Genomic DNA, 15,978 nt, shown 5'->3' with positions numbered 1-15,978 from the left:
CATTTTAGCTTTTAACGCTAAGCCTGTGTGGGTTTTCTAGGAACTGTATGCCTCCGCCTCCCAGGAGGTAACCGGGCCACTGGCTGCGGCTCATCAGTGGGTGAACATGACGGATGTCACCGTCTGGCTCAATTCCACACACACAGTAAGTGTCACTTACTGATCACCCTGATTATGCCCCAGGGGTAAAGCTCTGGGCTGATCTCTTTATTCACTTGAAGTTCAGCTTCTGTTTCTTTTGTTTTTAAAATGTTTCCTGTAGGCAAAAACGTGTAAACCAGCCTTGGGCTACAGCTTTGCAGCTGGCACAATCGATGGAGTTGGAAGCCTCAATTTTACTCAGGGTGAGGTGCAGTCTGATGAGATTCAGGGTTCCAGGTTCTGAACTTCAGGGTTCTGTTTCCTAATGGGGTTTAACTGTGGCCAATACATCGACTATTTTTATTTTTAAATTTGAGGGTAGGCAGGCTTTCGAGGTTTGTACAGACCTTCTTTGTCTCTTGTTACAGTTTTTGACTTAAAAGTCTGTTTTATCTAAGTATATCTACTCCTGTTCACTTTTTGTTTTGCATCGAATATCTTTTTTCCATTCCTTCACTTTGAGCCTGTCTGTGTCCTTAAAGCTCAGTGGGATTCCTGTGGTTGGCTCCTTTTGTCCTTTTCCAGTCAACTACTTTATACCTTTTGTATGAAGAGTTTAATCCATTTTTACGTAAAGTAATTATTTATAGGTGAAGAGTTACTAATGCCGTCTTATAATTGTTTTCTGGCTATTTTGTTTTCCCCTTGTTCCTTTCTTCCTCTCTTACTGCCTTCCTTTGTGATTTGGTCATTTTCAGTAGTGGTAGGCTCTCATTCCTTTCTCCTTACCTTCTGTGTATCGACTATAGGTATTTGCTTGGCTTACATAAAACACCTTATTTTAAGCTGACAATTTAACTTTGATTACATACAAAAAGTGCCCTTTTATTTCCTCTCCTCGTATTTAAGTTTTTGATGTCAAAATTTACATCTTTTTATGTTGTATATCCATTAAATTACTGAAGCTTTATTTTAATACTTTTGTCTCTTAACCTCCATACTAGAGTTAAATGGTTTATACACCACTATTAAAGTATTAGAATATTCTAAATGTGACTAGGTACTTACCTTTAGTAAGATTTTATATAGGCACACCTAAGAGACATTGTGGGTTTGGTTCCAAACCACTACCATGAAGTGAATATTGCAATAAAGCAAGTCACAGGAATTTTTTTTGGTTTCCCAGTATTATGTTTAACACTGAACTGCAGTCTATTAAGTGTGCAATAATATGTCTAAAGAATGTACTTACCATAATTAAAGGTACTTTATTGTTAAAAATGGTAATCGTCATCAGAGTCTTTAGGAAGTCATAATCTTTTTGCTGGTGGAAGTTTTCGCCTCAATGTTGATGGCTGCTGATGGAATAGGGTGGTGGTTGCTGAAGGTTGGGGTGGCTGTGGCAATTTCTTAAAATAAGACAGCAATAAAGGTTACTGAATTGGAGTCAGTCCTCTCAAACCCTGCTACAGCTTTATCAATGAAGTTTACATGACATTCTAAATCCTGTGTTGTTGTTTCTATGATCTTCAGAACATTTTCAGGCTCAGAAGATTTGACCTCAAGAAACCACTTTTTTTGCTCACCCATAAGAAGCAACTCCTCATTTGTGAAAGTTATCATGAGATTGCAACAGTTAATCACATCTTTAGGCTACGCTTCTAATTCTGGTTCTCTTGCTATTCTCACCACATCTTCAGTTACTTGCTCCGCTGAAGTTCTGAACCCCTCAAAGTAATCCATAAGGAAATCACTTTCTTCAAGCAGCTGTTAACATTGATATTTTGACTTCTTTCCATGAACCAAAGTGTTCTTAGTGGCATCTAGAATGGTAAATTTTTTCCAGAAAGTTTTCAGTTGACTTTTCCAGGATCCATCAGAGACATCATTATAACATGGCAGCTATAGCCTTATGAAATGTATTTCTAAAACAGTAAGACCTGAAATTGAAAATTACTCCTTGATCCACGGTCTTGTTAACAGGCATGAAAACAACATTAATCTTGTACAGCTTTATAAGAGAACTTGGGTAACCAGATGTATTGTAGGAGAGACATTTGTAGCAGTAATCATTGGTTGCTTCATTCATAAAAGCTGCTGGTGTCCTCTGGGGTCTGCACTGATGAACAGGGTCCTGTTTTGTGAAAATTGCAGGGAGCCTGTTGTAGAGGCTTTGGAGGTCCTCAGTGGCAAGAGCAGCCAGGGTCCTCCACAGAGCAGGCTACTGGGGACCATGATGGCACCTGTTATGTGGCTGATACTGATAGCTTCTGCTCTTCTTTGTTCCTAAGTGTCCTGAGAAGTCTCAACTAAGCCAGTCTCCCCAGTGATCCTTTCCATGTGGTAATTTTGGTTTTTGCTCCACTGTGTCGCTGCAGATTTTTAATTGGACTCGTGGGCTCTCCCAGGGCTATTTTCATTTGTGGATAGCTAATTATTATATTCTGTGGGAGGGGAATGAAAGCTTGTTTCTTCCACTTTTCTGTCTTGCTGATGTCACTCTCCTCTTTCTTAATATGGGCATTTAAAGCTATAAATGTCCCTCTGAGAACTTCTTTCACTGTATTCTATAAGTTTTGGTATATGTGTCTTCATTTGTCTTCATCTTAAAGTGTCTTTATATTTTCTTTTGATTTTTTTGACCATTAGCTATTTATAATCATGTTGCTTGATTTCCGTATATATGTGAGTTTCCCAAATTTTCTTCTTATTTATTTCTAATTTCATTACATTGTGGTTGAAAATAGGCCTTGTATTATTGATACTTTAAAAACTTACTGCGGTTTGTTTTATGGCCTGTTTTGGATAATGTTACATACACTCTTGAGAAGAATGTATAGTACATTGTCGTATGGAGTGGTCTGTAGGTGTCTGGTAGGTCTAGCTGGCTTCCAGTGTTATTCAAGTCTTATATTTCCCTGTTGATCTTCTCACTAGTTGTTCTATCTGTTATTGAAGTTCCAACTGTTATTGTTGATTGTTTCTTCCTTTATTTCTATCAGTTTTGGTTCATGTATTTTTGTGCTCTCCTATTACGTCCATTTATGTTTATAGTTGTTATAGTTTCCTAATGGATAATAGATTCTAAGCTCTTAGGTTTTGTAGTTAACTAACTTTCCCCCAGATTGTGGATTTTAGGCTTGGTGGTGGTTTTTTATTGCTCGCATGTGCTTGTGTGTGTGTGTACAGAACTGAGTGGAGGTTCAAAAGAGTGTCTTTAGGGACCACAAGTCAAAAAACTGGTACTTCAGGTTTTCAAAATAGGACAAAGTTGAGTTGATAGATCTACATTTAATTATATCATATTGTTTTTATTTCCAACATGGTTGAGGATGAGCAATAGAAACAAAACTTTAAGGATGTAGAACAATATATATATTCTTTTTTTTCTTTTTTATTGAGGTATAGTCAGTAATCAGTTATAATATGTCAATTTCTGGTGTATAGCATAATGTTCCAATCATGCATATATTTGTTTTCATATTCTTTTATTCCATCAACCACAAGGATGGTCTAATTAAATAATGGTTCCTATTTTAGGATGATGCATTGTTGTACAACATTTGTCAAATTGATGACATTTTTCAGTGTTGGAATGATATTAATCATAACATTCCTAATAGGGACAACGGTAGGGGACCCGTTTTGGGACATTATTCGGGATCAGATCCTGGGCAAGCCATCTGAAGAACTCAAAGAATGCCACAAACCAAAGCCAATCCTTCTTCCCACTGGAATGGTAACGCATTTTGATTATAATGGTGAAATTAGTGTATAGTTATTTTTAAATTCATGAATTGTCAGATATGAATAGTAGATGTGTGTTGAAGTGTAGATCTGTGTGTTATTTAGATGTTCCCACATCAAATTTTTAATATCAAAAATAGAGATGCTGTGAGTCTAAGAAATAAGGGATATGACTATTAAATATGCTGACTTACATTTTCTGTATCTATAATAAATAACTGAAACAATTAAAACAGTGGAATAGGAAGAATAGATTAACATTTATTTTATTCACGATTCATTAATGTTGACTCCAGGACAAGAGTGAACACAGTTTTTTGCAGAGAAAAACATCTCAGGTTATTTTCTCATAATTCAGGCAACATTATTAACTAAAGCAATATTCTTTAAATACTCCTTTGGAGCATGGATTTTCATATTCTAGACCTCAAAAGGTCATGCCAGTGCTTATAATATCATGGATTTTTGACACAGAAAAATTTTTAAATATAATTTTTTCTAATATTTAATTAAAATTCTTCAAGGAGAAAAAGGTGGGGGAAATGAAGGAATAGAGGGAACGATTCTACACTAATCTGAATACGATAAAGGATAAATTCTCTTGGAGAAAGCTTAAAAAGTAAGGCAGCACTTGGTAACTGAAGATTTAAAGTGCCATTAGAGTAAAAAGAGAAATCATCAACTTGAGCTATTCCAAATGATGTAATTCCTTATTCGTCGTGTATACGATGCTCACCGCAACAATCTAGGAGAACCCTTGGTTATCTGTTACACATTGTGGTTACAATATGACAAATCCACCAAAAACTTCATTGGTGAGAAATTAAGTCCTGGCTAATGGGATACTAGTATTTGGGATTCACATTCTTACTAGATAGAATATTTGGTACTATATCATGTTAGAAAGAAGATCTGTGATAGTAGGATAAAACACCCAAAACAGCTGGAAATATTTAAAATCCTTTAATAAAGGGGAATTTTCTGAGAGCATCAGCTGTCTCTTGACCATAGAAAGAATAATATTCCTAATACAGTTTTCATGTTCTGGGTTCTTAGATGTCAAAACCTCATCCATGGCACCCAGAAATTGTTGATGTTCAGATTATTACTCTTGGGTCCTTTGCCATCACTGCCATCCCTGGGGAATTTACGTAAGTTCCTCTTTTTTATTTTGTTGTCATACATGTAATTACTGTGAATGTCTTTGTGTTGGAATCACTTGTTATTATGGACAGATAATTCTGTGCTGACTCCTTTGTATCTTACTGTGCTGTTTGGCAACAGTGACAAAGACCCTCGGAAGAATAAACCTCTCTATGCGTATTTCTAGTGGGTAATTTGAAAAGTAATTATTTCCTATAAAATATATAAGTGCTTGAAACAATCAATTGAGGTATTAAGAACATGGAAATGTGTTAAATCCACTCTTTGTGTTATCTTTTCTATCTTAGTAAGTAGCAATCTCATATCTTTCCACTGCTCAGGCCCTAAATCTTGGAGTCATCCCTGAATTTTCTCTTTTTCAATTTTCCCCACTTTCAATCCTTCAGCAAATTCTGTATGTTTTATTTAACACTTTCCGTCGTTCCCTGCACCCCCTCAACCTGGGTCTGAGCCATTATTATTTCTCCCTTGGATTCCTGCAATAACTTCCTGCCTCACTTTCTCACTCTCTCCCTTACTCATCTGTAGTCTTTTCCTCAACATTATAGCCAGAGTAATCTGTATAAAACATAAGTTAAATCATGTCGCTGCTCAGATCGCCATAGCTTCCCAGTTCTCCAAGTAAATCCTTAAACCCTTATAACATCCTATAGGGCCCTTAGCAAACTCTCTAATCCAATTTCATACCACTCCCCCTGCTGACCCCTGCTTCATCCACCTTGGCTTCATTGCAATTCCCAGATCACCAAGCATGCTCCTCCTTTAGGGCTTTTTTTTAAGTATCAAAAGATATTTGTTGAGCTTAATTTTCCCCTTGATTATAAAGGTAATACAATGCTTTTACCAAGAAAACCCAATAAAATAAAGAAACAGAAAATAGAATAAAATAATGATCACTGCAATCCCTAATAATAGAAATTATTCCAGTTAACATTTGGTTTCATATCTTATTTTTTTTTTTCCACTGAAGCATAGTTGGCCCACAGTGCTGTGTTAGTCCCTGGTGCACAGCACAGCGACCCAGCCATACATACGTACATGCATACACTTATCCCCTTTCACACTCAAGGTACTGAATACAGCTTCCTGCGCCACACAGCAGGACCCTGCCATCCATCCACTCTATATATGGTAGATAGTATCTGCAAGGGCTTTTGAACTTATGGTTCCTTCTGCCCGAAACACTTACCCTCTAGTTACCCCAGGGCCAACTCTGATTCCTTCAATTCTCTGCTTAAAACTCTGACAGAAATGCCAGTCCTGTTTATACTATACAACACTGTGTTCACCCACCAGCACTCCCACCACCAGCACCTCATCACTACAGCATCTGCACTACCACCACCATCACTACCGCGAGCATCACCACGATGACCACCACCTTTCTCTTTCATCCTTATCCTGCTTTGTATTCTCCATAGCACTTACTGTCATCTCACTTTTTTTTTCTTTTTTGCTTGTTGATCACCCCTAGACTGTAAGCTCCATACTGTTGAATCCTTAGCACTTCAAAGTGAGCCTGGTATGTAGTAGGTGCCCAGTATTTTATTTAAGGATTAAATGAGTGAATTAAATAAATTCATTGTAGGCAGGGATAGTATACTGTCTACTTATGTCAGCTCTTATTGACATAGAATGCAACCAACTGTTGAATCAATGAATGGAAAATGCGATCTTTTGCTAGTGATATTCATTGATTTTGTCTTTTTCCAAGTTGTCTGTTTTCAGTTTAGGATTTGTTTCAAAGCTAGGACAGTGAGAATGAAAAGCTCAACTTTAACTTGCACACTTTACTACTGTGTGATGACTGTGTGATAACTTTTTGGTTTTCACTACGAGTCTTCCTGTATACCTTGCATACATTCTGAATAGGAAAACACCTAGATAATTCTGTTTTCTTGACTTAGGACCATGTCTGGACGAAGACTTCGGCAGGCAGTTCAAGAAGTAAGTTAAAAATGAAATAAAATATCTATGCATTTTTATTTGGTGAAGAGAAAAGAATTCTATCCCTATGATCTGGTACGTTTTAAATTAATCTTTGCTAAGATGACCAGAGTTTCACACTTCTTGAAAGTGATGGCTGGAATTGAATATGAGATACTGATGGCATCAGAACAAACAAAAAATATAAGGGAACTATAATAGGGTTAAAATATTTTATTTGCACTTTTACACTATTAATTAAAAACTGGTAATGGTTTCATGGATTCAGTAGTAAATGACCACAAGTACATTAGTATCTTAAATTCCTGTCTAAGTAAAAATCTAACACATGTTGAAAATCCTGTATTTTATCTATATTTGTGATTTTCTTTATATTCAGAAGGTATTGTAACTGGTTCTAAAGTGACATAACCAACAAGTGTCTTATTATTTGGAGCTGGAAATAACTACTGTAGCTAATATGCTAGCTAATATATTAGCTAATATGTTAGCTATTATGTTCCCATTATACTTTTTAGGAAATTGATAAAAATATCTATATTTTAGTAATAAGAAGATTCTGCATCTGCAAAGTGCAATCTTTAAAACGTTCCTAGATCCATTGTCTTGCCCAACTGTAGTACAGCAGTGTGGCTCTAACTTTTCTTAAAGGATCTTTTGATATTCCTGTATTCTAGGCAGGTTTGATCTTCAGGAAAAATACTGTTAAATAGATACCTTACAGTAATGATTCATATTTATAATTATACACGTTGAGTATAACTAAGATGATAATACACTTTAAGATGAAGAGTACTTTTACAGGGCTCTCCCTTCCCCTCTAGGAATTTGCAGCTTATGGGATGCCAAATATGACCGTTGTTATTTCGGGTCTATGTAACGTATATACGCACTACATTACCACTTATGAAGAATACCAGGTAAAGTAACAAGTTCTTATGTTTTAAATGAGGTACCCTGGTCAAGTACTCTGATACTATTGTATCAAATGCACAGTTTCTTTCTGGACTTCTTTAAACATGTTTTTGAGAGATGATGTTGTTAGGGTCGGTGGGAGAATGATAAGCCCGAGGTTGTGTTTGGGAGTTCTAGGTTTATCATTTCCAAGTTCAGTTCAGAATTCTAGTCTCACTGACTTCCACTTTCCCTGAAATAGATTATTTTGTCAGGGGAACTGATAATAAGCCTGGGTCATGGCATACAACGTTCCCAACTCTGTCCGCAATGTTTCTGGTGCCTTCAGCTTCTGTAGAGCCTGGGAAGCTCCCACTGATAGCTACTATTTATTGAATGCACTTGCTAAGCGCCTTGTCAGTGTGATCTTAAGTAATCCTCACATAAGCCCTGAAGTAGGTTATTATCATATCCATGATGCAGATTAATTAACAGAGCCTCAAAAAATGTAGGAAGGCTGCTGGCTGGTAATGTTTGTTTGTTTGCAAATAGTACAGGATACAGCCCAATGACTTTTAAATAATGGTGGTTAAAAATGTGAAAACAGTGTAGAGTTCCACAATTAATGGTTTCTAACATCTCTGCTGGTATAACCTGGCAATCCATAATGTGGCCACAGTCTGCCCCTTGACGAGTGTTCAGTAATTCTAGCAGTGGACTCCGCCCTGCTGCCCTCTGTTGACTTCACTGAAGGTCCCTGTTTTCTAGGAGATCCTGTTGAGTGAAGGTTCGTAATTGGGGTAAACTTAGATGGGAGTATGTTTTCATTTATCCATTTTTCACTTATCTGTGTCTGTTGCTTGGCATTTCTTTCAATTAAGAATGTAGGCAACAAATGACAATAATATTAGCAGTACCTCTAACTTTGTCACCAGTTAGAACCACGACGTTTTCCGTATCGCATAGAGTTATTGCAGACCTGGAAGTATCTTTTACTCTCCCTGCTACTTTAAAGTCGTAGCAGTTATTAGATCTGCTACTAGATCTTATTACTCAATAGCATAACAGAGAAGCACAGTTACTCTCCCAAAATTGGTTTATTATTGTTTGATTTCAGTCTAATTGGTTTCCTTTGTCAACCTAGCATTTTGTGTATTTAAAAACAATGCTCTGAGAGGGATCCATAGGCCTCAAGTCCTCCTGCCAAAGGAGTCCAGGGCACACATAAAGTTAGGAACGCCTGCTAGCTTGTCTCCTGGTTTAGGGACATGCAAGGGTTAGTATTCATTCATTCATTCATTCATTCATTCATTCATTCATATGTTTTGTGACAGATACTCTACTAACAATCATCTGGGCATAACAATGAATAAGAATCTCCCTGGGTCCTCAAGACCACTAGAATATATGGTCTAGTAAAGACATAGAGGAAAGCAGAGGATTACATTTCTCTGAAAGAGAGGCACAAGGTGATATGAAAACAAAGAGAAAGAGCAACAGTTTAGAATGGGTATTTGAGGTTGGGGACTGGCAGGTTTTTCAGCAGGATGGAACATTTGTCTGAGTTCTTGAGAATGAGTGAGGACACATTAAGCCAATGAAAGTTATGGAAAGTGTTCCACATTGAGGGAGCTACGCATGCATAGTGAGCATAGTGAGATGGGGCTAGAGTGGGAGTCAGGGGTTCGTCCATGGAGAGTCTTTTATACTATGTTACAGAGCTTTGACTCCATAGGGAAGGTTTGGGGGAACTGCAGTAGAATTCAAAGGAAGGAATGCTCTGATCAAATTTGTTTGGAAAGGATGGCAGTGTCAAAAATGAATTGGAAGGGCAAGTATGGAGACAGACAACTGATTAAGAAGCTGTAGTTATGATCTGGGTAAGAACTAAGGGTTTGACAAGGTTAAAAGCAGTAGCGATAGAGGAAAATGAAAGAATTCAAGAAATTTTAAGCAATGATGGCTTGGAGATGTATAAGATATAGGATGAAGGAAAGAGGGAGGTCTAAGATGACTGCCAGATGATGCTGGCATGGGAGACTGGAAGGTTGGCATTCACTGAGATGAAAAATGTCACAGGGAAAGCTGATGTATTTGGAGTGATGACCTCCATTTTAGATTTGACTAATCTGAGGTTTCTGTGGAACAACCGAAGTCTTGGAGCTCAGGTGAAAGGAGATGTATTTGGTTCTATTTGATAGTTCTATGATGGCTTAAATGTCCTTTTTCAGATAATACTATCACCACTCAATTTATCCAGGAGTTACTAAGATTCTCATTTTTCCTCATTCTTTTTCTCCTGCAGTACTCCTTGGCAGGAAGCATTTATATCCCAAGCACTTAAAATAGACAAACTCAGGAGCTGTTACCCTCTTTCAGGTTAAATGGACTGATAGTTAATGGCATAAGTCAAGAGAATTCACTGCTTTTAACATGTAGTTGATGAGAGCCATTTACTTTAACTGGTAAATGGAAATGCCCACTCTCCTTTGTCATAATTCGTCTTGAATTATGTCAGTTTGGATTATGTGCGATGTCCAAGCTTCACCCCTCACCTAAAATGCAACACCTCTGTCAATGCATCGAAATAGGCAGAATGGTGCACAACTCTACTCTGGCTCTCCTGCAGGCTCAGCGGTACGAGGCAGCATCCACAATTTATGGACCACATACTTTGTCTGCTTACATCCAGCTTTTCAGAGTCCTTGCTAAGGCCATTGCTACGGTAATAAAAAATTGTATGTGTGTCTCAGGGCTGGGGAGATGCAAAAGGGGAAGCAAAAGAGACCTTGGCTTTGAGTGTTCGGTTTCTTTGAAAATCTTTATATTTAAAAATATTGTAGCTGTGAGGCATCTCTAAAAAATGAAACTGATAAAATAAATTCAGGGTCAGTTAACATCTTGGTGGTGACCTCTTTTTTCATACATATTATCCCAAATTATCCTCACAATCACCATGTGAGTGTGGAGGTACCATTTCCTCCTATTTCTCAGTTGAGCAAATAGGTTCAGAAATGATAAGTGATCAAGCTTACTGTAACTGGGAGCTGAACCACTGGTCCCTAACCCTGGCCAGATCTTCTCCAGTCGCTTCATCAGTTGGGCAGGTCATCAATTCTGAGAGGCCCATTTTCCATATTATAACGTCTCTGAAATTGGGGTGTATCTTCCAATCAAAGGAACCTTATAATTAGCTGCATGTTTTTACTTTCCTGGTGGTTCAAAAATAATAATTGTTATATCAATGGAAGCTTATATTTGATGAGGTACAACAGTATCTTGTCATGTACATACATGTTGTACCTAACTAGAATATGTGCACCTAAACAAGCTTACTTAAAGGAACTCCACTTGTGGAAATCTCCTGGGGATACAGTTTATATATGAAGGTGCCCTGTGGTATCAAAGACTTGTCAATAAGCAGGATAAGGAACTTAAGATAAGAAATGGGCCCTTGTATGATACCATATAAGCCCCAGTAAAGGCTGTGAGACAGTTATAACATAGCAAAGACAGTAAAGTCCTTTTCAAAGAAAGAGCTCAGATATATTAAATTGAAACAAATGAAACTGCTGTTTCTGTGGGTCAAAACAGTGAATATCGGCAATTTCGTATACCTCTCCCTAAATAGTTATTGACTGTGTATTTGAAGTTTCAGTACAAGGCATTTACTTAGGATATATTTTAATTACCTGGTTACTGTTGATTGTAATATTCCTCTCAATTTTAGGTCTGATACTTTTTTTTCAAAGTAGAACTATTTTTATTTTTCGCCATAAAAGCTATAACTGTTTATAGTTTATTCAGATTATACAGAGAAGTGTAAACCTATAACACAGCCCTAGAGATAACCGCTGTTTAACTTTCATACAATTATAGGTTTATAGCTCTTTCCATGGAAATAGAGTCATCAAATTTTATAGTGATATTTAGGAAGAAAAGTGTGATTCATTTTGTGGAAATTAGTTTCACAATTTTATGGTTATGTATCTAAGAATAGCTATGTGATGTTGGACAAAAAAACACTGAGTACTTGCAAGCCTGTTTTTCCATTTGCAAAATGGGAATGATAATAAGTAAATTATATGGCTGTTGTAAAGATTAAATACATAAAGTGAGGATTAAAGTACGTTAAATACCTATAAAGGGCTATTTAAAATTTGAGATTAGCACTTTGATGGCACTTTAAAGGTGGCAAATTTTGCGGAAAACATAGGTTAAACCAGTCATGATATAGGCTGATCTGAACTTTTAAGTTAAAAAATACATTTATTATATTCTTTAATTAGCACAGAGAAGGATTTAGGGAAAAAAAAAACTTGATAATGACTTTGGATAAGAGAGGCTCAACGCTTCTTAAAAATTAAAAGAATGGTTACAGTGTCCCGTTACAGAGGCTTATCGTGTGTTAGAGTCCTGTCCAAAGTCGCACAATTAGAACATGGCTATCCCAGAATGTAAACGCACGGAGCAGGATTCCTAGCTTACACGCTCATCACTGGATTACACCGCTTAGAGGAGTGAAAGTGCTGCCTGTGACCCAAACTTTCTTCTAGTGAGAAAAGTTTAAATTATGGACATCTAGGCTCACATTTCAGGAAAGTTCCCCTCACATTTTGGTACGGTTGTTAGCTCTTGGGGAAGAGACAGAGAGGGAAAGGGAGAGGAGGAGAGAAAGTGAGTGTGTGTGTGCTTCCTTTAATGGAGGTATTCTGGGCGGTTGGAGTCTGGGGAGAGGGTCTTTGACTCTACATTGTACGCTCCTTAAGCAAATGCTCTCTGTTCTAGGACACAGTAGCCAACCTGAGCAGTGGTCCAGAGCCTCCATTTTTCCAGCAGCTGATAACACCATTAATTCCTAATATTGCGGATAGAGCACCCATAGGCAAAAATTTTGGGGATGTCCTGCAGCCAGTGAAATCTACATACACTGTGGTAAGACTCACAAAGAGATCTTCGGATCCTTCAGATGCCTGTGGTTAGGGATGGGGGGAAAAGATGTGGTTTAATGTCACACTTGCTCGAATCATGCCATGGACCAGCTCTTAGCAACAATAATTTTGATATTTATTCTTATCTCTGCAGAGGCTCTGCAAACATGAGAACAGGGAAATATTCATTTTTTTAGGTGGTAATTATGGAAAATGGAATTTCTAAAATCCAAATTACTCCTTTTCTTTTTGAAGGGATAGTCATGGAACCATTCATTACAGCACAGAAACTGTGTCTCTCAAATCAAGGATAGGAAAAGCAAATAGAGATGAAGCAGGATTTGTACCACTACTATTTTATAATGATCTTGTGTTCTGCAACTTTGCTAAATCATTTATTAGTTCTAATGGATTTTTTGGTGGTGCGGATTCCTTAGAAATTTCTGTGAATAGTATCATGTCATATGTGAATAAACACATATTCACTTATTCCTTTATGGATTTCTTTTCTGAATAACTTTAATTGTTTTTCCTTACTGCACTAGCTTGAGTCTCCAATACAATGTTGAAAAGAAGTTGTAAGACTGGATACCCTTGTCTTGTTTCTAATCTTAGGAGGAAAAGTGAAAATTAATCAGTCATGATGTATGATGTTTTCTTTAGAATTTTTGTAGATGCCCTTCATCAGGTTGAAAAAATTGCCTTTCTATGCCTAATTTGACAGTTTTTGTAAAGAATAGGTGTTGAATTCTTTCAAATGCTTTTCTGTGTCTACTGAGGTGATCGTGTGGTTTTTGTTTTTTATTCTATTAATATGGTGTATTGCATCAGTTGACTTTCAGATTAAATAAATGCCATTTAGTCACGGTATATAATCCTTTTTTTATATGTTGTTAAATTTGGTTTGCTAATATTTTGCTAAAGAGTTTTGTACTTGCATCCATGAGGGGCATTTGTAGTCTTCTTTTAACATGTTGGCTTTGTCTGCCCTTGGTATCAGGGTAACACTGGTCTCAAAGAATGATTAGGAAGTGTTTCTTCTTGTATTTTCTGAAAATATATGCAAAGATTGACATTATTTCTTCTTTAAATACTGGATCAGATTTACCAGCAAAACCATATAGATTTGGGCTTCTTTTTATAGCAAAATTTTAAATTATTAATTCAATTCCTTTACTTGTTTTAGGTCTATTCATATTTTCTGTTTTTTCTTGAGTCATTTATGTATCTTTCTAGGAGTTTAACTTATTGTTAGGAATTTCTTCATTTCGTATAAGTATCTAATTTGTTGGGATAAACTTGTTCATAATATTCCCTTATAATTCTCTAAATTTCTGTAGAGTCAGTAATCATGTCCCCTCTTTCTTCCTGATTTTGCTCACTTGGGTCTTCAAAGAGCCAGCTTTTAGCTTCATTGATTTTATCTACTGTTTGTCTATTTCATTGATTTTTGCTCTAGTGTTTAGTATCTTTCCTTCTGCCTGCTTTGATTTTATTTTGCTCTTCTTATTTCTTCAGGTGGATGCTTGGGTTATTTTTGCTTTAGTATACATCTTTTATTCCTCTGTTGATTTTTTACTGTACATACTTGTAGCTATTTTCCTAGTAGTTATTTTAGAGACTAGAAAAAGAACTATTTTGTCTCCCAGTACTCTACTCTCAATACTTTTGATATATGAAGGTCCTCCACGCCCCCAGCTAAGTAGTTCTCCAGGTCTCTGTGGATACCAATCTGATGTCCTACAATTCTGATGCCATTTACTTGCTGTTGGCACAGACCCCACAGGTTAAGCGCTCTGTCTCACGAGACTGCACCCTCCCCCTGCCCATACATACATATTTCAGACACCAATGGCAAATCTAAGTTGTCACCTGTGCCTCTCACAGCCTGCCTATAAATTGGAGATTCCCGTGACCCACTCCTCAGGTTGAATAATTTTTTAGAACAGCTTACAGAACTCAGGAAAATAGTTTACTTGCTAGATTGCATTTATTATAAAAGCTTACAACTCAGGAACAACCAATGGAAGAGATGCATAGGGCCAGTTCTGGGGAAAGGAACACACAGCTTCCGTGCCCACTCCAGGCATGCCACCTTCCCAGAATCTCCACGCATTCACCAACCTGGAAGCTCCCCAAATCCCATACTTAAGGGACTTTTATGGAGGCTTCATCAAGTAGGCATGATTGACTAAATCTTTGGTGGTTAACTCAACTTCCAGCTCTTTTCCCCTTCTTGGAGATCAGCAGGTTGGAGCTGAAAGTTCTAAATCTCTAATCACATGGTTTGTTCCCCTGGCAACTAGCTCCCATCTAACATTATCCAGAAGCCCCCAGCCACCGGTCATCTTATTAGCATACAAAAGACACTTTACTTCAGAGATTCTAAGGGTTTTAGGAGCTAAGTACCAGGAAATGGGGGCAGAGATCAAATATATATTTCATTATGTCAGAGGGCTATAATCTGCATCTTAACTAACCACAATCTACTTTAGTATAATACTAACTTAATTCAAAAAATATAAAAAGATTTTTCCAATATCTTTTTTCCATTCCCATCTTTTGTAATATTGTTGTCACATATTACATCTGTTATAAATGTGATAATATAGTGTTATAATTACTGTTTTATACAATCTTATATCTTTTACAGACATTGAAAGAAGATATGAAAAAGTTTATTTATAGAATATTTTTGTTTACCTACATATTTACCAGTTCTGGTGCTCTTTATTATTATTTTTTAAAGAATTTAATTTACTATCTAGCATCATTCTCTTTCAGCCCGAAGGACTTTCTTTAGTATTTCTTGTAAGACAGTTATGCTAACAAATTTTCTCAGCCTTTGTTTATCTGAAATGGACTTATTTTATTTTTGAAGAATAGTTTCTCTGCATTCTTGATTGAATTTTTTTTTCTTTTGTCACTTCAAAAGAAAATTTTATTCTGTTGTCTTCTGTCCTTCACTCTCTAATGACAAGTCAGTTGTAAATTTTATTGTAATTTCCCTGTAAGAAATGAGTGATTTTTCTCTTGCTGCTTTCAAGATTTTCTTTTTGTCTGTGTCTAGCACCAGTTTACCACAATATATCTAAATGTGATTATCCTACTTGGGATTTTTTGAGTTCCAAATTTGGGAATTTTTTATCCATTATTTCTTCAAAGCTTTTTTTTGTCCTTTTCTCTCTTTCTTCTAATTTTTGAATTTCTCTTT

The 15,978-nt window shown here is 36.7% G+C and overlaps 1 protein-coding gene and 1 long non-coding RNA gene across 12 annotated transcripts in view; one reads left to right on the top strand and one right to left on the bottom strand.

Annotated features, from left to right (window-relative positions):
- Positions 1-15,978, bottom strand: part of LOC140699351 (uncharacterized) — an 83,566-nt gene that overhangs the window by 40,822 nt on the left and 26,766 nt on the right. The window lies entirely within an intron of this gene.
- Positions 1-15,978, top strand: part of ASAH2 (N-acylsphingosine amidohydrolase 2) — an 80,111-nt gene that overhangs the window by 53,261 nt on the left and 10,872 nt on the right. For 7 of the 8 annotated variants that reach the window (XM_006206678.4, XM_072971523.1, XM_072971520.1 and 4 more), the window contains 8 exons: positions 41-145; positions 263-344; positions 3,705-3,820; positions 4,885-4,979; positions 6,900-6,939; positions 7,764-7,859; positions 10,463-10,558; positions 12,622-12,768. In XM_006206678.4, the coding sequence (XP_006206740.2) occupies positions 41-145; positions 263-344; positions 3,705-3,820; positions 4,885-4,979; positions 6,900-6,939; positions 7,764-7,859; positions 10,463-10,558; positions 12,622-12,768 (777 nt within the window). The remainder of the gene's footprint in view (positions 1-40; positions 146-262; positions 345-3,704; positions 3,821-4,884; positions 4,980-6,899; positions 6,940-7,763; positions 7,860-10,462; positions 10,559-12,621; positions 12,769-15,978) is intronic. The other variant, XM_072971526.1, reaches the window with a different exon arrangement.

Source organism: Vicugna pacos, chromosome 11 (assembly GCF_048564905.1).
Source record: "Vicugna pacos chromosome 11, VicPac4, whole genome shotgun sequence".
NCBI lineage: Eukaryota > Metazoa > Chordata > Mammalia > Artiodactyla > Camelidae > Vicugna > Vicugna pacos.
This window is presented reverse-complemented; position numbering and strand designations above follow the sequence as displayed.